At 39.1% G+C, this 27,648-nt stretch overlaps 1 protein-coding gene across 1 annotated transcript in view; it reads left to right on the top strand.

Moving 5' to 3' along the window:
- The window catches only part of metap1 (methionyl aminopeptidase 1), a 90,867-nt gene that overhangs the window by 16,663 nt on the left and 46,556 nt on the right, over positions 1–27,648 (top strand). The window contains exons 2-7 of the mRNA XM_061895050.1: positions 1,761–1,812; positions 7,486–7,595; positions 8,140–8,200; positions 22,214–22,305; positions 22,397–22,480; positions 22,861–22,999. Coding sequence (XP_061751034.1) covers positions 1,761–1,812; positions 7,486–7,595; positions 8,140–8,200; positions 22,214–22,305; positions 22,397–22,480; positions 22,861–22,999 — 538 coding nt within the window. The remainder of the gene's footprint in view (positions 1–1,760; positions 1,813–7,485; positions 7,596–8,139; positions 8,201–22,213; positions 22,306–22,396; positions 22,481–22,860; positions 23,000–27,648) is intronic.

Genomic DNA, 27,648 nt, shown 5'->3' with positions numbered 1-27,648 from the left:
TATTTTTATTTTTTCTGGCTTTTGACTCGCTCGACCGCTCACAAAAGCATTGGGACTCTGTCTGTGAATGGATCTTGTAGTTACATATTATATAAATATGTAAATATTATATAAATATGTACATAAAGTGTTGTAATTATATTACAACTCCGCGTTCTTCTTGGTCATCGCCGATGCCACCCATCCCCTCCCCGCCGCCCGACCACACCACCACAAATAGATCCCTGACCTGTGGGAAACACTGATGTATGTATATACATGTATGAATATGTGTATGTACACTATGTATGTAGGGCTGGGCGATATGGTCTTTCTTTAATACCTCGAAATTTTTAGGCCATATTGCGATACACGATATATTGGGGGTGTAACTGTATTTGTATTGAACTGTTTCGGTACGAGGGTTTCGGTTCGGTGCGGAGGTATACCGAACGAGTTTCCACACGAAGCCGCCTAAGCTAAAGTCTTAACAAGCTGCTGTGCTTTCAGCTTTGCTCTTCTATGCAAAGCGAAAGCCATATATCTACAACATCCAGAAACGCCGTCTGCTTCTCTGGGCCCGAGATATTCTAAGATGGACTGATGCAAAGTGGAAAAGTTTTCTGTGGTCTGACGAGTCCACATTTCAAATTGTTTTTGGAAATATTCAACATCGTGTCATCCGGACCAAAGGGGACGCGAGCCATCCAGACTGTTATCGACGCAAAGTTCAAAAGCCAGCATCTGTGATGGTATGGGGGTAATTTACACATCTGTGAAGGCACCATTAATGCTGAAAGGTACATACAGGTTTTGGAACATCATATGCTGCCATCCAAGCAGCGTCTTTTTCATGGACGCCCCTGCTTATTTCAGCAAGACAATGCCAAGCCACATTCAGCACGTGTTTCAACAGCGTTGCTTCGTAAAAAGAGAGTGCGGGTACTTTCCTGGCCCGCCTGCAGTGCAGACCTGTCTCCCATCGAAAATTTGTGGCGCACTGTGAAGCGTAAAATACGACAGCGGAGACCCCGGACTGTTGAACGACTGAAGCTCTACATAAAACAAGAATGGGAAATAATTCTACTTTCAAAGTTTCAACAATTAGTTTCCTCAGTTCCCAAACGTTTATTAAGTGTTTTTAAAAGAAAAGGTGATGTAACACAGTGGTGAACATGCCCTTTCCCTACTACTTTGGCACGTGTTGCAGCCATGAAATTCTAAGTTAATTATTATTTGCCAAAAAAAAAAAAAGTTTGTGAGTTGAACATCAAATATGTTGTCTTTGTAGTGCATTCAACTGAATATAGGTTGAAAATGATTTGCAAATCATTGTATTCTGTTTATATTTACATCCAACACAATTTCCCAACTCATATGGAAACGGGGTTTGTATTTAACTAAATTCAGTGTTGAAGAGTTCAGTATTTTCAAACTGAACCCTTTTATATCCAGCCATTAATTTATAAACATCATTGTCCTGAATAAGGTGTTAGCCCAAAAATAATGTGCGATACAGCCAAAAAGACATCCACAAGTCGGAAAAAAAAACAGCAGTGCTACAATAAGCAGCGTTTTCCACTTTAGAGCACTGTATAAAAAATAAGCATCCACATAGGTAGAACCGTTATTTACAGCACTTGTCTGGCTACTTTGAAATTACAGTGAATTATGAAAGTTATTCTTATTAAGGCTAATCATGTCGATCAATATAATGTTTTTGATATGATTAAGACTGTTGATCAATAGCAATTGCACTTTTTCTCTTATGTTCTCTCCAGGAATGTTTCAAAGGAAGCTGGGTCTCTCACAAGTTGCTTCACAAAAAAGCAAGTAAGTATGAAAGGTTACTGTATGCATTGCGATTTCTTGATTACCATGCCTCTTAAAGGGAACCTATTATATATTTTTTTCTATTTTTAAAGCACTTCCTTTTGGTCTACGTTACATGTACTGATGGTTATTTGGTCAATATTTTGCTGTAAAGACATATATCTTCAGGCCACATTTTGGCTGCCCAAAACAAGCAGTTTTGATCATTGGACTTGTTAAGATAGACAACTGACTGAACTTTCGTCCCCGCCCGGTGGCCATATTTGTAGTTTGAGAGAGAAGCTTCCCGCAAGGAACATTTCTTATTCTAAATATATTCAACTTTTGAGCTGCGACAGATTTTATCATCCAGTCATATTTATATATATTGTAGTCAGCTGGAATCGTGTCTTAATGAAATTAAACAATGGATGTCCGCTAACTTTTTGCAACTCAACGCCAAAAAAACGGAAATGCTGATTATCGGTCCTGCTAGACACCGACCTCTATTTAATGATACAACTCTAACATTTGACAACCAAACAATTAAACAAGGCGACACGGTAAAGAATCTGGGTGTTATCTTCGACCCGACTCTCTCCTTTGAGTCACACATTAAAAGCGTTACTAAAACGGCCTTCTTTCATCTCCGTAATATCGCTAAAATTCGCTCCATTCTGTCCACTAAAGACGCTGAGATCATTATCCATGCGTTTGTTACGTCTCGTCTCGATTACTGTAACGTACTATTTTCGGGTCTCCCCATGTCTAGCATTAAAAGATTACAGTTGGTACAAAATGCGGCTGCTAGACTTTTGACAAGAACAAGAAAGTTTGATCATATTACGCCTGTACTGGCTCACCTGCACTGGCTTCCTGTGCACTTAAGATGTGACTTTAAGGTTTTACTACTTACGTATAAAATACTACACGGCCTAGCTCCATCCTATCTTGCCGATTGTATTGTACCATATGTCCCGGCAAGAAATCTGCGTTCAAAGGACTCCGGCTTATTAGTGATTCCCAAAGCCCAAAAAAAGTCTGTGGGCTATAGAGCGTTTTCATTTCGGGCTCCAGTACTCTGGAATGCCCTCCCGGTAAAAGTTCGAGATGCCACCTCAGTAGAAGCATTTAAGTCTCACCTTAAAACTAATTTGTATACTCTAGCCTTTAAATAGACTCCCTTTTTGGACCAGTTGATCTGCCGTTTCTTTTCTTTTTCTCCTATGTCCCACTCTCCCTTATGGAGGGGGTCCGGTCCGATCCGGTGGCCATGTACTGCTCGCCTGTGTATCGGCTGGGGACATCTCTGCGCTGCTGGTCCGCCTCCGCTTGGGATGTTTTCCTGCTGGCTCCGCTGTGAACGGGACTCTCGCTGCTGTGTTGAATCCGCTTTGGACTGGACTCTTGCGACTGTGTTGGATCCATTATGGATTGAACTTTCACAGTATCATGTTAGACCCGCTCGACATCCATTGCTTTCCTCCTCTCCAAGGTTCTCAGAGTCATCATTGTCACCGACGTCCCACTGGGTGTGAGTTTTCCTTGCCCTTATGTGGGCCTACCGAGGATGTCGTAGTGGTTTTTGCAGCCCTTTGAGACACTAGTGATTTAGGGCTATATAAGTAAACATTGATTGATTGATTGATTTATTTATATATATATATACATACATGCACATATATATACATGTGGGTCGTATCATGTCTGTCTTATCCTTAAAAATAGATTTTAGGAAAATCATTCCAGAGGTTGGTGAAGATGTCCTAAATTAGAAGGCTAGGCTATAAACTACACCACAAATAGAGCTGACATTGCTAACGTATCATTCAAACATTGCCAATCTACTTTTAGTACTTACGGTTTCATAGTCTCCTCGATCCCCATAAAAAGGAGGCACTGACTGCACCATTGGAATTATATTTTCGAAAAATTCTTCCTTATAATGCCTAGATGTGGGAACCTTTGGGCACCTAACGATCCGATTATGATTACAATTCAGGAGCCACGATCCAATTAAAAATGTATTATTGATGCATCTTTAATTTATGTATATTGGTGCAATTTTACATTTCTTATCATTTCACTAAGTAAGCATTTATCACAACTGTAAAAACATTTCATTTAGATAATAAAAAAACAGTTCCCACTTTTATTAAATTAATGAAAATGTGTGCAAAACTAGTGCCTGATAATAAAGGAGCTGGTCGGATCTCTCTGTGAGATTGTTTGCTGCAGTCAACCAATTGTCTGCATTACTTTATTTAAAATAAATAATTGGTTTATTGACGTTTACTGAATTTTTCGGAGTATGAGTCGCTCCGGAGTATAAGTCGCACCTGCCAAAATGCATAATAAAGAAGGAAAAAAAACACATGTAAGTCTCACTGGAGTCGCGTTTTTGGGGGAAATGTATTTGATAAAATTCAACACCAAGAATAGACATTTCAAAGGCAATTTAAAATAAATAAAGAATAGTGAACAACAGGCTGAATAAGTGTATGTTATATGACGCATAAATAACAAACTGAGAATGTGCCTGGTATGTTAACGTAACATATTATGGTAAGAGTCATTCAAATAACTATAACATATAGAACATGTTATACGTTTACCAAACAATCTGTCACTCCTAATCGCTAAATCCCATGAAATCTGTTATGTCTATTCTCTTACGTGAATGAGCTAAATAATATTATTTGATATTTTACGGTAATGTGTTAACTTCCCACATAAGTCGCTCCTGAGTATAAGTCGCACCCCTGGCCAAACTATGAAAAAAACTGTGATTTATAGTCCCAAAAAAATACGGTAATAATCGATTCTATAATCTTCCATGTCGGAATTGCGATGCATCTAAAAATTCATTATTTCCCCCCACCTCTAAACCTTCAGGTTTGTGAAGCAGGAATCTTAGAAGTCGTTGGCACACACAGATACTTCTTCCCAGTTGAAGGCAAATTGTCGCATAACCAGTCACTTTTTAGTTCTTCAGATTAAACTGGAGGTGTTTGTAGTGACCTGTGTTGGTTTATACAACCAATTACAAAGCATTTCCCTTTTTTGGGTCGTACCATGAGCTTGCTGATGGGGGGACTACAAACGCTCTTAAATAAATAAAAATGTGAGATTTACGCAAAAATCCTTGGGTAAATTACCACCATATACTGTATGAATAATCTGCTGATGTCACCGGTGAAGAAAAATGTCACAGTTGTGCAATGAAGTTGAGGAAGGTAAGATTATTTTATAAATATCTCCACTATGCCTCCTTGGTTGGATTTCAAATTTTTGGGACTGAAGCAGATCCCAAATACACGAAAGCAAGTACCAATAGGTTGGAAAAGTTGTTTTTTTGTAATAGGGCTTCTTTAATAGATTACACAAATTTGAGTGTAAAACATTTTAAATAAGTGGTTTGACACAATTTATAATGGATCTCTAATTAGGGACCGAATGTCCCTTTGGGACAGAGGACCCTATTTAATTTCTAGGTTTTTATTCTTTCTTTATTATTATTCCGCAGCTTTGAGCTGTAATTTGACCCCCTTAACATGCTTCAAAACTCACCAAATTTGACACACACATCAGGACTGGCCAACATTGGGGTCGTAGCGACAAACAAAAACCTCTATGTAGGTCTCACTTTGACCTAAATTTCTTACACTGACATCTTTCAGCAAAAATCAACAGGAAGTTTGCAATTCCCCCTTCAAAACAAAAGTTTTGTAAAAACACTCACCTTTGCCTCTTTCAGCTGTAATTTGATTCCCTTAACATGTTTCAAAACTCACCAAACTGGACACACACATCAGGACTGGCGAAAATTGCGATATAATCAAAAAAACCTAACCCCAAAACACAGACAAACACAGACAAAACTGCTCTTAGGAAGAAAACAGACAAAACTGCCTGTAACTTCCAGTAGGAATGTCGTAGATGCATGAAACAAAAACCTCTATGTAGTTCTCACTTACACTTACATCTCACCTACATTTCATATATTGACAACCCCCAGCAAAAATCAACAGGAAGTTTGCAATTCCCCCTTCAAAACAAAAGTTTTGTAAAAACCGGTCACCTTTTTTCAAACTATCTCCTCCGAGCACGTTTGTCGTGTCGGCCTCAAACTACCACAGGAGAGAGATTGAACCCTTCTGATTAAAATTTGATGAGTTTTAATTAATGCTACGGTTTTGATTCTATCAGCTTTCAAAGAACCGCTGCGCTGCAAACCATTTCAAAGATGGCCGCCATGCACAGACACAGTGAGGGAGACGGTTTTTTTTTCCCGTTTTTTTCCCGTACCGTCTGCTGCTGTTGCGCACGCACCAACATTCGTGAAGGAGGGGCTGTGATCGTCTATACCAAGATGGCTGCCAGGTGCCGTAGCTAAGTCGGTATGTTTTAAAGTTGTCATTTCCTTTGAATCGCTTGCCATTTTTTCAAACGTTTCCAGCGGGCGGAGATGATGTCATTACGCAACGTACGTAGTGACCGCAACATGGCATCCATGGCTGCAGAAACGCTTGAGTCTTTACAGCGCTACTTGTAATAATAGCAATGCTGCTATTTCACCAAGATGACATATGGGCAATATGCTAAAACATTTGAACATATAGAATGCAATAACTATAAATGAATGTTGTGTTTTTTAACCGCATCAATCCCATACCAGGCAGCAGCAGCAGTCATTTGTCGTGAATAAAATAGTCACTAACAAAACACGACCTATAATGTTGGCACTATTTGTTAAATTTCAATGAATGCCTTCTTATTTATATGAACAAATCGAGAGACAGATTGTGACTGGCTACACAGCTAGCAGTATAGCTCCATTTCACCTCTGCCACTTGATGTGGTCAAAAGCTTGAAACCATTTGCCACAGTCGCCACTCCTTTTTTTGGTGGGTGAATATTCAATTGTAGTCAGACGAAAGTTACATGAATTCCTCCAACCAGCTGTTCACTCGGTCGTTTTTATTATACAGGTAAAACAAACAAAAAATTGAATTTAGTGTCAAAGTTAATTTGTGTCAGCAAATCAACTTTAAATGTGAAGCTAATGTGATAAAAACTCATTATTTGCAAAGAGATATGTCAAGCCTTTATTACAATTTTAATGATTGGAACCTACAGTTTTTTTAATCCTCATTATCTGACATTTTCAATTCTAAATTTTTATAAGCTGTAAGCCATATTCATCGGAAGACTTGACTTATCACGTGTTACTAAATGTTATTTTACTGTGTAATTTCTGCATACGATTAGTGTTGTTAAATTCTACAGAAGAATATTTATTTACTATTTGTATTTTCAAAATATATATTTTTTTCCACTGTTACATATGTGACTTTTAAGACTTCCCTGTAGGCTGTAGGCTTTGTAAGGTAATTTTACCTTTTAAACTAAACAAAATTAATCATCCGCCTTTTTTTTTTTGTTAAGTATAAAACAACCGATAAAGAACCAAATCGTAAACAGACTCAAAAGTGGAATCGGAACCATAAAGTTCTCATAAATTCCCATCCGTAACTACCTAATTTAACTCAATCCACCAATAAATGCAAAATAGGATTAACCAAATTTGGTGAAAACGTGGATTACGCAGTTTGGTAAACCAGTGTTTGCTTTGCAAAAGGCAAGGAGATTCTAGGTGATAAATGTTTACCTGACTGTTGTGTTTTTTATCAGAAGAAGAAAAGAACCAGATTGCGCCTAAAAACTGTGTGGAGAAAGACGTCAGCACCGACCCATGGCCTGGCTACCGCTTTACAGGACAACTTCGTCCTCACTACCCACTCGTAAGTTTACCATTTGCATGTTTTCTATCCTACAATCACCTCAAAGTTTGTGAGCTACTAATGTCCCCCAAAGTCAACATATTTTTCTTTGTTCTGTTGTATATGATATCTTAATTTTTATGTTTAGAAACACATAAATAAACATTGATGTAGTCCTTCTGTTGAACTTTGATGTAAAAACTGTTTCAGACGTGTATGCATTGTCTTTACTCTGACAACAATGCTCCCGGATTGTCTGGCTGCTACACTTGGACACAATTCACAGAAAAAATTGTATGTTAGAGGGCAAACTGAACTTCTAAAATGTTCTAAAGTGTGTGAGGAAGAAGAAAAGACAAACCAAAACAAAAATTGCTTTGTAGTAAATATTGTAGTAAAAATTCTGTTCGCCCGATTATACCTGAGATAGGCACCAGCGCCCCCTCAACCCCAAAGGGAATAAGCGGTAGGAAATGGATGGATGGATGGATGTTTTTCCAGTCTAAGCACAACTACAATGAGAAAAACATATTAAATAACCTGTTCTCCTTGGTCCCTGATCTAGACACCTTTGCGGCCTGTACCCAGTGACATCCAAAGACCTGACTATGCTGATCATCCCAGAGGTAACAGCTTATTTTTATAGCTGGCCTTGACGCATGTGCATCTGTCAATATTTGCTTTTTTAAATAAGGACGAGTCCAGTTATAATGTGTCTATGAACATGGCGACCGATAATGTTGACTGTTAGTCTCTTATTTGAGACTTTAAAGTGCACACAGAATAAAATACACAAGTACAAGATAAATTAACTAAGTGTATGCAAATGCACATGCATGTAAACAGTGTCAAACTGTAGTTATAAATCAACATGTGCATGTTAGCCATTAAAGCTTATTTGTTAAGCAGTCGGATGTTATTTGCTAAGTAAAAAAAATCCCTATTTCCGACTGTAACGATGGCAGAACATCAAGAAAAACACACACACACACATGCTTAGGAGAGGCCATTAATGCGTCAAATATATCTATTTAAGTGTTAGAAAGCTCACATCGACAATGACTTCTGCACAGTCAAGAAGCATAAGTGACTCTTTTAAAATGAATGGTTTCTGCATAAACATGGAGAATTCTTAACAGGTAGTTCGGTACGTTTTTGTGGCGGTCAAACTTTATTAGTGTGGACCACCACAAAAAATGCAAACCACTTAAATGGATCAGCGAGTAAAGTATTTCTTCTTCAATATAAGTTAAATATTATTCTAAGAACTAAAAAAAACTAACACATTAAAAATAAATAGGACTTCTGATTATTTCCTCTTTTCTGATTTATAAATGTTACAATGTTTGATTCCTGTGTTAAACAATGCTAAAACGTCAAATCATAAGGTTAATGCATTTGGGCGTGAGCATGCACACCGTTTTGGATGCCTCTGGAGGCTGTTTTCCAGTCTTTTTTTTAACTTTGGGCCATTTGTGACATCACAGATTTACGGATGTACTAATGTGGGCACTTTTAGTTCATGCTCTCTGCCAGGAGCCTCCTTTCTGCTCTGCTCTCTTGTGGTGATGCCTGGAGCCTCCAGTGTTATGCTACCAACAAAAGCACGGCGAATTGTATCGTCACTAGCATTCAATAGTGGTGTGTGCCAATTAGAGCTGGACAATTATATGATCGTGATCACGATTAATTTGAGTTCGATTACGGTGATCAGCTGTTAACATACTTCCACGATCAAACATGGCGGAAAATCTGTTAGTAGTAAACTGTAGGAGGCAACAATGCTTAGTATAATACTGCACGGAACAATCCACCTTTATTGACTGTGATCAAGTGTGTCTGTGAATGTGTGCGTTTTTTTACGTTTGTGTGAAGGTGTGCGCGACCATCTCCTTCCACCGTCACAAAAGTAATTCTCCTCATTAACGTGATTAATGTTCAATCGCGTTGTGCATCATGCCCTTACATAGCTGGAAGTGCAGCCCATAAGAACAAAATAAAGACAAATAACTAAAACTAGCATAGAAACAACATCTAAATGGAGCTGCGACTTTAGTTTCACTATCTGCTGCAGCTCACTAGTAATCCTTCCCCGAATACGGACTTGCAAGCTCTCAGAACATCTACGTGACTGTATGGGTCTTGACTCAGAGAATCAAGGCGCCCATTAATTTAATTGGAGAGGTTTTTCCTTATCTAAATATTTTTAATGAGACTTTTTGTTTGTGTCAGCAACAGATCCACTCCTCTGATATAACATGTACTAAAAAAACTTGTCCCTGCTGTTGGTGTAACAAGCAAAATAGTACCCATGATAAATAAGTAAAAAATGTGTGTTCTTTTTGTTTGTGTATAAAAAACATTTTGTTCCTGACATTCAAACTTTTTTGTGTTGGTACACATTTTACAGTACCTCAAATTCAAACTCCACTTCATTGTATTTTCATTCAATATAAGATACAAAATTTTTGTTTTTAAAACTCCACAATGTGGGTCACCGCTTGCCGTTTGCCAACGAAATGGTGAGAAGCACTGATGATTACGAGCAATTAAAGTTTACATATTAATTTACAAATTGAAAGTTTTGTTTAGTAAATGTTAACTTGTGGTGTGGTCGATGACACTGTCTCGCTCCAGAAATCAGTCGCTCTGAATAGAATAGAATAGTTTTATTTGTCATTATTATAGTGAACAGGTTTAAAGAACAACGAAATTGGAGTAGATCTCCTAAGGTGCATACACAATAATTTAGTAATATAAATAGTAAAAAAGAAGATATGTATCTATATATATGTATACACACACACACATATATACTAGGGGTGTAACGGTACACAAAAATTTCCCTTGGGTACGTATCTCGGTTTAGAGGTCACAGTTCGGTTCATTTTCGGTACAATAAGAAAACAACAAAATATAATTTTTTTTGTTATTTATTTACCAAATTTGTAAACAATGGCTTTATCCTTTTACAAACCCCGTTTCCATATGAGTTGGGGAATTGTGTTGGATGTGAAATAAACGGAATACAAGGATTTGCAAATTGTTTTCAACCCATATTCAATTTAATGCACTACAAAGACAACATATTTAATGTTCAAACTCATAAACTTTAGTTTTTTTTTGCAAATAATAATTAACTTAGAACTTCATGGCTGCAACACGTGCTAAAGGAGTTGGGAAAGGACATGTTCACCACTGTGTTACATCACCTTTTCTTTTAACAACACTCAATAAAAGTTTGGGAACTTAGGAAACTAATTGTTGAAGCTTTGAAAGTGGAATTCTTTACCATTCTTGCTTGATGTACAGCTTAAGTTGTTCAACAGTTTGGGGCCTTGTTGTCGTATTTTACGCTTCATGATGCGCCACACATTTTCGATGGAAGACATGTCTGGAGTGCAGGCGGACCAGGAAAGCACTATTTTACTACGAAGCCACGCTGTTGTAAATAAGCAGGGGGGTCCATGATAACGTTGCTTGGATGACAACATATGTTGCTCCAAAACCTGTATGGACCATTCAGCATTAATGTTGCCTTCACAGATGTGTAAGTTACTCATGCCTTGGGCACTAATCCACCCCCATACCATCACAGATGCTTTTTAACTTTGCGCCTAGAACAACCCAGAGGGTTATTTTCCTCTTTGTTCCGGAGGACACCACGTCCACAGTTTCCAAATATAATTTGAAATGTGGACTCGTCAGACCACAGAACACTTTTCCACTTTGCATCAGTCCATCTTAGATGAGCTCGGGCCGAGCAAAGCCGGCGGCGTTCCTGGGTGTTGTTGATAAATGGCTTTCGCTTTGCATAGTAGAGTTTTAACTCTTGCACTTACAGATGTAGCGACCAACTGTAGTTACTGACAGTGGTTTTATGAAGTGTTCCTGAGCCCATGTGGTGATATCCTTTACACACTGATGTCGGTTTTTGATGCAGTACCGCCTGAGGGATCAAAGGATCGTAATATCATCGCTTACGTGCAGTGATTTCTCCAGATTCTCTGAACCTTTTGATGATTTTACGGATCGTAGATGGTAGATGGTAGATGGTAGATGGGACGGCGTGGCGCAGTGGGGAGAGTGGCCGTGCGCAACCCGAGCGTCCCTGGTTCAATTCCCACCTAGTACCAACCTCGTCACGTCCGTTGTGTCCTGAGCAAGACACTTCACCCTTGCTCCTGATGGGTACTGGTTGGCGCCTTGCATGGCAGCTCCCTCCATCAGTGTGTGAATGTGTGTGTGAATGGGTAAATGTGGAAGTAGTGTCAAAGCGCTTTGAGTACCTTGAAGGTAGAAAAGCGCTATACAAGTACAACCCATTTATCATTTATCATTTAAAATCCCTAAATTCCTTGCAATAGCTTGTTGAGAAATGTTGTTCTAAAACTGTTCGACAATTTTCTTAAAAATTGGTGACCCTCGCCCCATCCTTGTTTGTGAATTACTTAGCATTTCCTGAAAGCTGCTTTCATACCCAATCATGGCCCCCACCTGTTTCCAATTAGCCTGCACACCCGTGGGATGTTCCAAATAAGTGTTTGATGAGTATTCCTCAACTTTATTAGTATTTATTGACACCTTTCCCAACTTTGTCACGTGTTGCTGGCTTCAAATTCTAAAGTTAATGATTATTTGCGCAAAAAAAAAAATGTTTATCAGTTTGAACATCAAATATGTTGTCTTTGTAGCATATTCAACTGAATGAGTTGGAAAAGGATTTACAAATAGTTGTATTCCGTTTATATTTACATCTAACACAATTCCCCAACTCATATGGAAACGGGGTTTGGAAGATTGAGAACACTATAATAATTCTGCCCACGTTAATCCACATTAAACTGCCTCAAGTTGTTGCTTAGAATAAATAAAATAACAAAACTTTTCTTCTACATATAAAAAGTGCAACATTAAACAGTTTCAAGTCAACTCATCAGGCTTAATTTATTACAGCATTTGGGAAGCCTGTAGTTGACTTTTATTATGTAAACGTTATTTTTATCAACATGTGATAGCAGGTACCCTGCCATTCAAAACTAGGCTGCTACATTACTAATGATTAATGTAACTATTGTTGAAAAAATAGCACAATAAGAGAGACTATTCATCCCTGAACACCATGGAGTTCAAGTGAAATAACAGACAGACAGGGCTTTGCTGCCCCTAACACACACACACACAAGCACGCACACACACACACAGCAAAATGAGCTAACGTTACGCTAAAAGCTAATTACCCTTCACCTCAAGCCAGAACTGCGAGCGAGCTAAACAGCAGTTTACATTTCTAGAAGTTCAACAGGCTCATAGTGATGTTAGTAGTAGTTGTGACTGGGAGGTGTTTTTCATAATTTTGGGAGAGTACGCTATTTTATGCTCACATGCTAAACACTATACTGCTCGACGCTGAAGCATTGACTACATGCGCTCTGAATATGCACTGCTGATTGGCTGTTACCGCTCTGAATACGCACTGTTGATTGGCTTTGTATGTAACCAATCAGATGGTTGTGTAGGTGGGACAATGGTGGGTGCTGAGACAGAGGCAGAAGAAGCAAGGCAGTTTTTTAAGACTTAGCTTAGAAACTTGTTCGGTACACCCCCGTACCGAAACGGTTCAATACAAATACACGTACCGTTACACCCCTAATATATACACATATAACATTATTACACATTATAGTCCGGAAAAAATAAAAAGACATGACACATGAGGACATGACGGACACATTGTGCTCACTCAGGCCTGTTTAATGCTACTATGGCTCTTGGGTAAAAACTGTTTTTTATTGTATTTTAGCCCGCTTTTAGCACCCTATAGCGTCTGCCCGAATGTAGCAGTTTTAGGTGGCAGTGGAATGGGTCTTTCAGGATGCTCTGTGCTTTCCTAAGATAGCGGGAGCTGTACAGGTCAGCCAGGGAGCGGAGGGAGCATCCAATGATCTTCTGGGTGGTCTTTGCGACCCTTTCTTGCGCCTTTCTTTCTGCGGCCGTGCAGCTGCTGAACCACAAGCAGATGCAGTAGGTCAGGATGCTCTCAATAGAGCACCGGTAGGACACCAGCAGTTCCTGGGAGAGGTAGTTGTTCCTTAGTATTGTCAGGAAGTGTAGTCTCTTGTGTGCCTTCTTGATGGTAGCCGTGATGATGGTGCTGATGATGCATGACAGACATGTAGAACTTAACAAAGTAAAGAAAGACACTTACTACATTAATTTAGGAGGCATTATATGTTTAACTGCCACACCAAGTATGAATAATGAAAACTTGTCAATAGATAGTGAAACCATTAACTCTGATAGGTAATGGACGCTGGGATGAAAGTGCACAGGTCAGTCTTGTTGAATTAAAGCTAAATGCAACTCACTTTGCTATGTACATTAAATTCTTCTATTTTTGGCATCCTTCCATAATGGGTGATCTAATAATGGATCTGTGCCTGAGTATAATGTGGGGCATCACCTTCTGTGGGAGTACAGGCCAATATATGACAGTCTGGGGGTAGGTTTTGCTGGCTGACTTTGCATCTGGCTCCATTTCTTAAGAGGCCAGGCGTACATTCTCGGCTTCTGCAAAGGCCACGGGTCTACCCTTGTTTCCAACAAGCGTCTTGAGCAAGCTTCTCTTACTTGTTCTCACTGTCATGGCCCCATTGCAAACAACGTTGAAACGGAGCTGTGGGTGACCTTGTACTTCCTTGACAATTGTAAACTCTCCATAAAGTAATTATTTTGGGATCCTGCCCTCTTGCGTGGTCGATCAAACATAGCAGATGTTGCCTCAGAACTATAAATTCCTATAAGACCAGCACACTTGAGGGTTGTCCACTTGATTCCAAGGATTCACCTCAGGTTTCACATGTGCAAGGTGTTAAGTAACTTTTCATGTCGGATGTACAAGGTCCGTAATGTTTACATTTAATTATACCTGTTCTGCTCTGAGGAGAGAAATTTTGGCCAAATTTTGTTGATCTGGTGTAATATGTGTGCTTGTGCAAGGAGATTATCTTTTTATCTAATCTTGTGTGATGGTGCGTTCTTATCACACCGTCACTTGAGGATCGGCACGTGTCTCTCTCTCTCTCTGACCAGGAAAGCAAGGACGCACCTGCACGCTGACAGTGGGAGCAAGCATTCTGTCACAAAGACAACGTCAGTGTTGTGACTTGAAGATAGCGTTTTAAGTAGCGTGTAGTCAGATGTACACCACAATGCGAGACTCAAGCACGCACACAAGAGAGACTCACCGGGCAATAAGCTGTCATCATGGCGTCATGTGGAGTCAGTCAAAAGGACGCTGCACGTAAAGTTGACGCCATATAAGTGCGCCTTAGCGCACTTTGCGGAGGTCACATGACCAGTGTACCAGACCAAGTGGTCTTAAGGTGGACTTTTTTATTCATGGAGTTGCTAAATATTAAGTTTCATGTGATTTGTAATGGATATATAGACATATATTGGATCATGTTTAGCATTAAATACTGTCCATTACATGGAAAGAGAGCTTCCACAAGAACATCCACAAAGGAAGAGGTACAAGGGAAAAAGTAGCCAACTAAAGATGGTTAACGGAAACACCCAGGGAATACCAAAATAGCTTATTCTTGCGCTTTGTAGATTACAGCAAAGCGTTTTACTGCAAAGATCACAATAAACTATGGCTTTCACTAAGAGATATGGGAATACCAGAACATTTAATATTACTAATGAGAAGTCTGTATCAAAATCAAGAAGCGGTAGAAAGACACTGAATGGTTCCTGATAGGCAAAAGTGCAAGACAAAGATGTATACTATCACCCCTTCTATTTAACCTGTATGCAGAAGATATAATCAGGAAAGTTCTGGAAGAGTGTGAGGCAATCTGAGTCGAAATAGGGGGTTTGAATGTCAATAATCTAAGATTCGCAGATGACAACACCTTACTGGCTGACTCCTGCAGTCATCTAGAAATGTTATTAGCTCAAGTCAAAAATGAAAGTTCTAAGGCGGGCCTATACTTAAATGTGGAAAAAAAACAAGATAATAACAACCGAAGACATCGAGTTCAAGTTGGATCAAGAAAACGTAGTTGTGCAGTCATTCTGTTTCTAGGCAGTGAAATATATGAAGACGGTGGGTGTTCAAAGGAAATCAATAGATTAACAATGGCCAGAGCATCACTGATTAAACTGAATAATATGCTCAAGAGATACCACATTATTCTAAGCACCAAGCTCAAAATGATAGAGACTTTAATAATCCTAATAGCAATTTATGGATGTGAAAGTTGGACACTGAAAAAACAAGACTCATGAAAAGTACTTGCCTTTGAGTTATGGTGTTGGCGCAGAATCTTAAAAATTCTGTGGACAAAACGAATCACAAATAAAGAAGTGCTAGAGAAAAATAAACCAATCATTTCATTATTAGATGAGATCATTAAACAACAGCTAGGTTACGTTGGCCATATCATGAGAAGAAACAACAACTTAGCTAAAGACATCGTGTTTGGAAAATGTGAAAAGAAACATCGAAAGGGAAGACAAAGGCAAAGGTGGATGGAAAGAATTACAAAAACTACAGGAATGACATTAGCTGAGCTAAGAGATAGTGGTGGAAAGAGCAAAGTGGAGAATACTGGTGCATGATGTCATTCAAGGTCGACATTGACTAGACGGAACCTAAGAAATAGACTTTTCAATTATCTGGATATGTACATTAAGGGTACAAGCTTGTTTTTTCACCCTTTTCCCCTGTCAGTGGTATGCCCGAGGGAGGAGCTTGGACTATTTAAAGGAGACTGTTGATTCAGTGGGAGTAAGTAAGCAGGTTGGTTGTGGACAGTTGGGGAAAAATACAGTGATTGGTGATTGTTTAGCGACAGATTATTCTTTTTTTTTTTTGTATTTACTTTTCATTTTCACCCATATTTGGCACTGTATATATTTATGGACACTGTGCACTGGTGACCTAGAGTTGGTCCAATACAGATTCACAACTCGAAATCTGCGACTGAGCCATCATTGGTTGTATGGTTATATAGTTTTTTGAGCGAACCCGCAACATCTTGTATCTGCACTAGTTCTAAATGATTACCGTATTTTTCAGAGTATAAGTCGCACCTGCCAGAAATGCATAATAAAGAAGGAAAAAAATATATATAAGTCGCATTTTTTGGGGAAATTTATTTGATAAAACCCAACACCAAGAATAGACATTTGAAAGGCAATTTTAAATAAATAAAGAATAAAAAACAGGCTGAATAAGTGTACGTTATATAACGCATAAATAACCAGCTGAGAATGTGCCTGGTATGTTAACGTAACATATTATGGTAAGAGTCATTTGATAAACTATAATATAGAACATGCTATACGTTTACCAAACAATCTGTCACTCCTAATCGCTAAATTCCATGAAATCTTATACGTCTAGTCTCTTACGTCCATCCATCCATCCATCCCTCATCTTCCGCTTATCCGAGGTCGGGTCGCGGGGGCAACAGCCTAAGCAGGGAAACCCAGACTTCCCTCTCCCCAGCCACTTCGTCTAGCTCTTCCCGGGGGATCCCGAGGCGTTCCCAGGCCAGCCGGGAGACATAGTCTTCCCAACGTGTCCTGGGTCTTCCCCGTGGCCTCCTACCGGTTGGACGTGCCCTAAACACCTCCCTAGGGAGGCGTTCGGGTGGCATCCTGACCAGATGCCCGAACCACCTCATCTGGCTCTTCTCGATGTGAAGGAGCAGCGGCTTTACTTTGAGTCCCTCCCGGATGGCAGAGCTTCTCACCCTATCTCTAAGGGAGAGCCCCGCCACACGGCGGAGGAAACTCATTTCGGCCGCTTGTACCCGTGATCTTATCCTTTCGGTCATGACCCAAAGCTCATGACCATAGGTAAGGATGGGAACGTAGATCGACCGGTAAATTGAGAGCTTTGCCTTCCGGCTCAGCTCCTTCTTCACCACAACGGATTGGTACAACGTCCGCATTACTGAAGACGCCGCACCGATCCGCCTGTCGATCTCACGATCCACTCTTCCCTCACTCGTGAACAAGACTCCTAGGTATTTGAACTCCTCCACTTGGGGCAGGGTCTCCTCCCCAACACGGAGATGGCATTCCACCCTTTCTCGGGCGAGAACCATGGACTCGGACTTGGAGGTGCTGATTCTCATTCCGGTCGCTTCACACTCGGCTGCGAACCGATCCAGCGAGAGCTGGAGATCCCGGTCAGATGAAGCCATCAGGACCACATCATCTGCAAAAAGCAGTCTCTTACGTGAATTAACTAAATAATATTATTTGATATTTTACGGTAATGTGTTAATAATTTCACACATAAGTTGCTCCTGAGTATAAGACGCACCCCTTGCCAATCTATGAAAAAAACTGCGACTTATAGTCCGAAAAATACGGTACTAGCCATATTAAAATGTGGAAATATGGTATATTGTACACTACATTGCTTCTTACATAAAAACAAGATATATATAGGTGTGGGAAAAATCACAATACTTTTTTTCCCACACCTACATATTGCGCTCTACCACGGTATCGAGCACTATTCTCTGGATAATCCAATCAAGACATATATATATATATATATATATATATATATATATATATATATATATATATATATATATATATATATATATATATATAATATGACTTGTGGTCTATTTCATCCTGCCCTAATCACAGGTCATTTTATTAATGTTTACGTTGAACTACTGGTGTACTGTGTGTGCTTGTACAAGGACGATATAGGTTATCTTTTTATTTTATCTTGTATCTGCGCTAGATCTAAATGATTACTAGCCATATTGAAATGTAGATATATGGTATATTGTACACGGCCTTGCTTGTTACATAAAAATAAAATATATAAATTATGACTTGTGGTTTATTTAACCCAGCCCTAATCACAGGTCATTTTATTAATGTTTATGTTGAACTCTTTGGGCTGTTAATTTGACCAACACCACTCACCTGTTAGATAATTGTTTCACCCATATCTGTCTTATTTTTCTCTCAGCAAGTCATTCAATGTGTTACCATGGAAGCCTCGTCATCTGCCTTTGTAGATCTTTACTCTGGTAGCTATGGTTACGTCTTTTCATTTTCATGAGAAGCTTTTTCAGGGAACAGTGGACGTCATCTACAAACCAATGTGTCCTACAGTCGAATTGATCTTCAACTATTAAATAAGTAAAATCTATTTTTCACTATTAATTCACTTTTATTGCACAAATGATCCTTAACATTATTCTAAAATATATTAATCAGTCTTTTATGGAGCTGCTCTTTGAACAAGGGTTAGATTGGCAAAACCTGCCTCAAATCACTGTTGCCAAGCAACTGTTGATGTTGACCCAGCAGTCATCTTGTTGACTTTATAAATTATAGATCAAATGATTTGCAGATTCCATTGCTTTGAGAAAGTGAGACACAGGTTTATCATAAATTATCAAATTTTCTGTTAATGAAACCATGTTGAATCAGTATTATCATTCACTGGGTTCTTATAAATGTAACAGGGTTCAGGAATAAACTGTTATATCCTTGGTTGGTTTTTTTTAGAGTGCTCGTTTTGGTCCAATGTACTGTGTTTGAGTTTGTTCGGACTGTTTGATGAATAATTTCTTTAGCTCACAAAAGTGAGCGCACCCCTCACATTTCTGCAAATATTTATATGTATGAGACAACGCTGAAGAAATGACACTTTGATACGATCTAGTGTAGTCTGTATACACCATAGGTGGACTGGGACAAAAATTTGGCCCTGGACTTTTTGGTCCGGATCAGCCCAAATTCACACGCAAATATTCAGCGATGGGAATTTTCCACGGATTCGCGGAATTCCGCCGGTTTTGGCGCCACTAGGGTCATTTCTGTGAATCGTTTAAATCTGGGGGGAAAATTATAGAGGGGGTTAGGTACTTGTGGTTTTTGTCTCTGCGTTGACCTAGTTATCAGTACAAGGCAGAGAATTCCCGCGAAAAATATAATGCCAATGTGTGAAGGCACCAGATTGGCTAGCTCTACTATCAGCTGACAACATCAACCAATGACATTTGCCGACAATATCTAGTCCCTGATCCTCAGTTATTGTGAGCGTTTCTGAACTCGTATTCTGTTTATATTGGTTGTGTTTATCGGCGACTAATCTGGAAAGAAAACAGGGTAGCTCTCAATTAACACGTTTCTTTATTGACAAAACAGTTTCAGACATGGTTAAGCTTATTCAAGATAGGAATGCTCCATTAGCGAAAGATATCGATAAGGGCGTGAGAAACAAGTGGAACTGGGCATGGCTCGATATATCTATCAAACTGAAGGTGAGGATGAACAACAATATCGTAGAAGTAGACGAACTGATCAGCCATTTCATTGCAAAGTGCGATGAACCGGGACGTGCTCAGTGCTTATATTGCAAGGACATTGTGAACTATGGATCTCGGGGAAAGGTGGCACTCTTTGACCACGCGAAATCGGCAAGGCATCTAATTAAAGTGAGTTTACGGAGAAGAATGCTGGTTAATCCATTTGTAGGCCTATTTTTGTCTAGAATCCAAAAGTGTGCAAGAATTTGATATATGTGTAAACTTTTATACATAATTTTTATCACATGATACATTTTTATGAAAATATTTGCTAATAATTGTGACATTTTGGTCAGGAGAATATTGTTAGATTTTGACTCAAAATAGCAGGAAATGCATCCTAAACTAACATAGATTTCAAAAGGCAATGTTTTAGGATTAAAACATTTTCAGCTGATTTTGTAAATATTCATTCCCATCCCTGAATATTGTACTAACTCACTCCATTGTCAGATATATTCATATAATATATAAACAAACCTTTAATAAGACCTCTAAACACACAAATAGACATAACATAGAGCGATGGTGAGCAACAGGTATGTTCAAGAATTAAAAAAAATAGACGAATCAGAATTTTATTTTAAGAACAAACCATACAGTTGGGTAGAAATGATGAAACCGTAAACATGAATTTTTAATTTTCTATACCTAGTATGGTTAAACTAGCTGTTTTTCAAAAAGTAGATAACTAGATTTAGCTGTAAGACACCACACCATTTATACTATTTATTTTGTCAAAGTTTACAAAAAAAATGACTGTTCTGAACCATATGCATTTAAATCCATGCATCCACACCATATGGAGGAAGGCACGCCCGCTTACCACAGCAGTATCACATGTTGTAGAGCAGGGCTATTCAATTGGCGGCCCGGGAATGTCACCCTACTTATTTTAGGGCCTCCACTTTGATTGCGTTTTCGCCCCGTCAGTCATCTTGTGGTTTTTAGCGCTTCCGTATTACATCTACTGACAGATATAAGTTTGATATACTGTAACCAGTAAAGATGCGCGGATAGGCAATTATATGATCCGAAACCGCATCACAAAAGTCGTCATCCACCCGCCACCCACCCGAACCAACATTTCATCAAAGCCACACCCGCCCGCCACCCGCCCGTTGTTATATATCTAATATAAATGATATAAATTAGTGAGGTTAGAAAGTGTAACTCCCTCCAAATAGCACAGACACAATGGCTTTCTTCAACTGATTTATTTGAAGGCTTACTTTCCCTTCAAATTCACTGTGAAAACTGTAATAAATAAAGCACGTTACAAACGTAAAAATAATAACATGCACAGCATGTGGATCAAACATTTTACCAAGTGAAATACCAACAAATGACAAATACCTCGTTGGCCAGACCCGGAAGTAGCTTCCTTACATCCGTCGACAGACCAAACGGGACACTTCAAAATAAAAGTATGCCCACATACTGTTTCAAAGAGTGCTGCTCGTTTTTTGTATGTGGGTAACATTTAACTATTTATAAATGGTTGATTCCTATAGGCTAGTAAGGTAAAGTGTTGTACCTGACAAGTTCTGGCTACCTTGCTTCTGCAGCCTTCATCAGAGATGTCACGTGATGTTAGCGTGACGTTGTCTGCGACGTGATATATATATTGTACCATCAAGAGTTGTCAGGTACAACACTTTACCTACTAGCCTATATACATCAACCATTTATAAATACACGTCAGTAGGCTAAATTAACCTCTTCAACATAAAATTTAACCATGTATAATGTAGCGGCTGGCTACGGGGTGTTAGCCAATGACTTTGGCTGGGGGGCGGGACTTCCGGGAGAGATAGGGAAGTGACGTTGACTACAGGAAGTGAGAGTTCGAGTTGTCCCGGGAAAAGCGTTAGAGACATGAGAGCTGTTGTGTGGTTGTATTACATCTTGTGCAATAAAGACAAGACAAAACGAAGAAGTTTTATGAACCTACATTCCTGGGATTATTACAATATATATTTCCGAATTGGTTCAACCGCCACCCGCCCGAATCTATTTAAAATCTATTTTTTCGTCATGTCATCCGCCCGACCCGCGGTTTATCCGCGAACTCCGCGGTTGTGACCGCAAACCGCGCATCTCTAGTAACTTGTAAGAGGGCACTTGTAAGCCGAGGTACTAGTGTACTGACCTTTAGTGATTTATCACACTGTGTGTATGTATATGCGATGTCACTGGACAGAATTGTCCACAGCTTCATGAAAGTTTCTATTGTCTATATAATGTCATTTATTGCAATTGTTTTTCTCCCAGGGATGTCTGAATCTGAACAGTTTCTAAAAGGAACATCACAAATTAAGATCCTCTCTCCTGAGGACATCGAGTGCATGAGAGTGGTATGCAAGGTAACGTGAAATAATTTGTTGTATTACATGCACCAACAGCCCTTGTTTTGGTTTATATATCATGTATTATTTTTGGGATTGTCAATTGCAGCTAGCAAGAGAAGTCCTTGACATTGCAGCTCTAATGGTGAAACCAGGTGTTACAACAGAAGAAATTGACCACGCAGTACATCTGGTATGCACATAAATGGAAATTGTCTTTCACATAACAAATTATTAGTTATCAATAATGTCACCTCTGCTGTCAAACTTTTAGTTTATCTGAAGCAAGTATGGAATCTATTAGATTTCTCTAGAAGATTAACATCACAAGAAGAACTAATAAATGATGCATCACGGACAAGTGAATTATTCTGTAGAATTGCTCTGTCATCTGCATTTTGCCCACCGTTAACTGCATGTTGTCTGGAGAGTTATGTGATTTATTATGATTAAATAACTGTATTATTATATTACTTATCAAACGTATCTACTATCCCAATATGAACACAGCAACCACGTGAGGTCCCTAATTTGGTCCAATGTTCAGTGCTAACTTCCTATTTGTCTGTTCAGGCTTGTACAGCAAGGCACTGCTACCCTTCTCCTCTAAACTACTACAACTTCCCCAAATCCTGTTGCACGTCTGTCAATGAAGTCATCTGCCATGGAATCCCAGACCGAAGACCGCTACAAGATGGCGATATCCTTAATGGTATGAGACATTACATGTTAATACATTATAACCATAGATTTAGTCAATTTATTTCAAGCATTCTATATTAATAGTTGCCCAGTACATTAAGGCAACAAAATGCAAAATAAAACTTAGCCTTTTTGTCAACAGCCTAAATGGATTTGAAAATGAAACATAAAACTGCATACAGTTTGCACAGTGGGAATGTGTGAATTAATATATTTTTTTAATAAATGAAAATTCCTTATTGGTTGAAGTGCAACAATAGTTCTAGCTTGTAGCTCGGTTAAACCCTGAACAATGATTCCACACTACTTTCATCTAATCCCTTTGTCCTTGTCAATTTGGGTATATACAGTACGTTACCTGGAATGACAAGTGTTCCCAAACATGAGGTTTTAATGATAGAAGATAGCTTTTTAGCTCCGGCTTCTCCTTAGTCTGTCTCTAGCCACGACTCCCTCTTACTAGAATTTGGGTTGCATTGTATTTCTTCACGTTTGTGGTTTTGAGATGAACGAGTTTGGGCAACTCTAGAGTGTTCTACGCATAACTGTATCGTGTGGTTGTACGGTATACCGGTACTAATAAAGTACCGCGATAATAATTAATTGCAATACTATACTAACTAAAAATACCAATACCGTTCTTTCATCCAAATTCTACTGTGCGGCGGTGACTATGATATTGAGTGTGTCAGAACGCATACACAAAGGGCATACTCCTAATAACATAGTGGAGTGGAAGAACGGCAAAAAAAGGAAATTAACCAGGATGCATGATATGGAGGTATTTGGGCTTCAAAACTATCGATAAAGGTGACGCTTTAAACAGGGAGGCACTGCGCTACAAGTGTTGCTTTAAAACATGTCTCGCCAAATGTGGCGATTAGTATTACCATCTTTGCTTCAAACTTAAGTAAACATTTAAAAAATATAACCATTCAGATCCGCACAAGGAGTTATAAAGCGTGACAGGTAATTTAGTTGTCGCATCTTTCCAACTCTTCTGCTCCCATGCAGACCGTAGTCGAGGAGCAGAGGGGAAACGTTCCCTTTAGGGTCAATATGTTTGCCGGGGTTAAGACCCTTCACTTTACCCGGCAATGGGTCGGCTAAGCTCCACTTTTCGGTCAGAATCACGATTCTGCCAATTTGTGACAATCAGGTTGCTTTGTTAGTTTTTTTATTATTAGTCATCCTTCTACTGCACAGTACGCCCCTCTCTCTCGCTTTACTCGCCCACTCACAACAAATTGCTATTCTTTGAAATTCACATACGCTACTCTCATACTGTAAGTTAACCAGCTCCCCTGCTGTGGATATGTAGATACGTAGACTTGCACACAGCTGCTTGGCTTTATGCCAAATATTAACGTAGTTAAGACCGTCCGATTGCGCCAAGTAATGCAAGTTTGACTGAATTTTGTAACAAATTGCTGCTATTTGTGTTTTGTCTTTAACAGAACTGTGTTTTACCTGTTACGTGTTTATCTGTTTAGATTTATCCATAGTTTTTTTAGTATTTACTAATAATTGATAGGGACAAGCAGTAGAAAATTGTTTGATGGATGGCTTATCTGTGTACATTTATTCATAGTTTTTTAGTATTTACTAATAATTGATAGGGACAAGCGGTAGAAAATGGATAGATGGATCAAACAATAAATGTTTACTTATATGGCTCTAAATCATGAGTGTCTCAAAGGGTTGCACAAGCCACAACGACATCCTTGGCTCAGATCCCACATCAGGGCAAGAAAAAACTCAACCCAATGGGATAACAATGAGAAACCTTGGAGGGTAATGCACATGTGGGGACCCTCCCCGGGCGACCAGTGCAATGGATGTCGAGTGGATCTAGCATAATATTGTGAGAGTCCAGTCCATAGTGGATCTAAAATAATAGTGAGAGTCATGTCCATCGTGGGGCCAGCAGGAGATCTTGAGCGGAGACAGGTCAGCAGCGCATAGACGTCCCCAACTGATCCACAATGATAGCTAAGCGTGTCATTGTGGTCACCAAATCTGTGCCGCACAACCCCCCCCCTCCACGAAAGAGAGAGGGGCAGAGCAGAAAAGAAACGGCAGATCAACTGGTCTAATAGGGGGGGGTCTATTTAAAGGCTAGAGTATACAAATTAGTTTTAAGATGGGACTTAATTGCTTCTACTGAGGTAGCATCTCTGTTACAGGGAGGGCATTCCAGAGTACTGGAGCCCGAATAGAAAACGCTTTATAGCCCGCAGATTTTTTTTGGGCTCTGGGAATCACTAATAAGCTGGAGTTCTTTGAACGCAGATTTCTTGCCAGGACATATAGTACAATACAATCAGCAAGATGGGATGGAGGTAGACTGTTTAGTAGGGGTGTAACGGTACACAAAATTTTCGGTCCGGTACGTACCTCGGTTTAGAGGTCGCGGTTCGGTTCATTTTCGGTACAGTAAGGAAAAAACATATACATTTTTTGATTATTTAATAAACAAATTTGCTAAATCTTCCACCAAAAATATTTTGATGTGAAGTTGTCGGAAACTTGGATAGGTCAATAATTCATAATAACATTGATTTTGATTCAATATTATGTTTTGAGCAATGACAGTTTGAAAGAAAAAAAACAGCTTTGTTTAATTAGACAACGTTGCAACTTTTTCTAAATTACATTTAGCCTTTAAGCTTTTTTATTTCTCTTTTGTTTATGTTTTTGTTTTTTTTAATAGTATTTTTAGAATGTACCATGGGCCTTTAAAACATTAGGTGTGTTGCGCAAATGGCCTCCGGGGCACACTTTTGACACCCCTGCTATAGATATTAAAAAATTAAATCAGAGCCTGCGTGCATGTTTATCATAACTCTCGCTCTGTCTGTCTCTGTCCCTCCCTCACAAATGCTGCTGTGTGCACAAATTGTCTTGTTTTGAACCCCTTCTTAACCTTGAACGTACATTGAAAATACACGCAACCCTAACTTAAAATGCCGGACATTTGAGGCATTTAAGAAACTCCACCCGGACAGCCCCGCAAAAGAGGACATTTCCGGTGAAAAGAGGAGGTGTGGTCAGTCTATCATAGCCCAGTACATGCATGGGATTTAACATAGAGAAAATTAGCATCACGGCTAAAGGAAAAATATTTTTGGTTCATTATGAGACTTTGGTGGTACATAAACCTAGCTAGCTAGAGATTTTGGCCACAAAATCATTTAACAAGTACAGGAACAGCTAGCTAGCTTGAGTGGAAGTCTGCTGGAGTAGTCTACAGTCATACAGTAACAAGAAATTACACCTCTATTAAACCTAAATACCATAGATCAAATATGTTTACCCCAGTAATATCATCAAAACTTACCTGACTGGATGAAGTCCTTGGGCTCAAACACTAGTGTGGCCTCAATAGCCCTGCTGTAGTGTGTAGCATGCTGGGAATTATCTGTGCACATGATGGAAGAATGCACCGTGCGGGGTTGACATTCTACTGAATTTGCATTAAAATAGGTTGTTATAGCTAATAATCATGCTGCAAGATCTAGCATGTTGCATTCAATGTTTATTCCCATTAATTCCCATATATTCCTGTTAATTCCCATGGGAAGTTTCCAACTTTGAATATTCCCTGAATTTTGCAACCCTATAAACAAATAAACTAATGGCTAATAGACTACATTTTGTGTGTAATCGTTTTTTGCTGGTGTTCACTATATAAATTGCAGTCATTTATTTAATTAGATGATAAATAATGAGATGTGCATTCTTGTAATACACATATTGAAATATTTTGCCTCCACCGCAACCCACTTCCGGAGATTTGATTGCAGTTTCTCTGTAACACACTAACACCGCTGTACCCTTCCGACAAATCTGATTACAAATATGCGTAGTGTTACATCTATATTTCTAACAAATTAAGATGAGGTCCAAATGTAGCAACATAAATGTTAAAACCCTGTATTTTGACAAGTGGAATTTTTAGCTTCTTTTATTTTTATTTTTTTTCAACAGCAAAAATGTGAAATAGGTGCACACGTGTGTACATCTATTCTGCAAGATTAAATCACAGGACTTGTATCCCAAATTACATCAGCAGGAGTTTTGCCAATTTTAGCCTCTATAAGAACTTACCCTGCATACCTGGTGCCTTCGATTAGACACCCCCCACAGAATTGCCAGAAAGTCATCTCACACAGCGTGATCCCAAAAGACAAATGATGTCATTAACCTTTAGGCGTGCGACTCTACTGTTCACATTCTTTGCCATTTATTTCTCTGAATTGCACATTTCTCACACTTAAAAAACAGGTGCTTGTTATTACCACTAACTAAAACCCATTCTAATGCCTTTCTTAATAAAAAATGGATAAGCAACGTTATCGTGGACGCCCCTGATTATTTCAGCAAGACAAGTGTTACAACAGTGTGGCTTCATAAAAAAATAGTGCGGGTACTTTCCTGGCCCGCCTGCAGTTCAGACCTGTCTCCCATTAGAAAATTTGTGGTGCATTATGAAGCGTAAAATATGACAGAGGAGACCCCTGACTGTTGACCGACTGAAGCTCTACATAAAACAAAAATGGGAAAGAATTCGACTTTCAAAGCTTCCACAATTAGTTTCCTCAGTTACCAAACGTTTATTGAGTGTTGTTAAAAGAAAGGGTGACGTAACACAGTGGT

The sequence above is a fragment of the Nerophis ophidion genome, linkage group LG03, assembly GCF_033978795.1.
Source record: "Nerophis ophidion isolate RoL-2023_Sa linkage group LG03, RoL_Noph_v1.0, whole genome shotgun sequence".
Lineage (NCBI taxonomy): Eukaryota > Metazoa > Chordata > Actinopteri > Syngnathiformes > Syngnathidae > Nerophis > Nerophis ophidion.
Note: the sequence above shows the minus strand (reverse complement) of the source record. Positions and strands in the feature narration are given on the sequence as shown.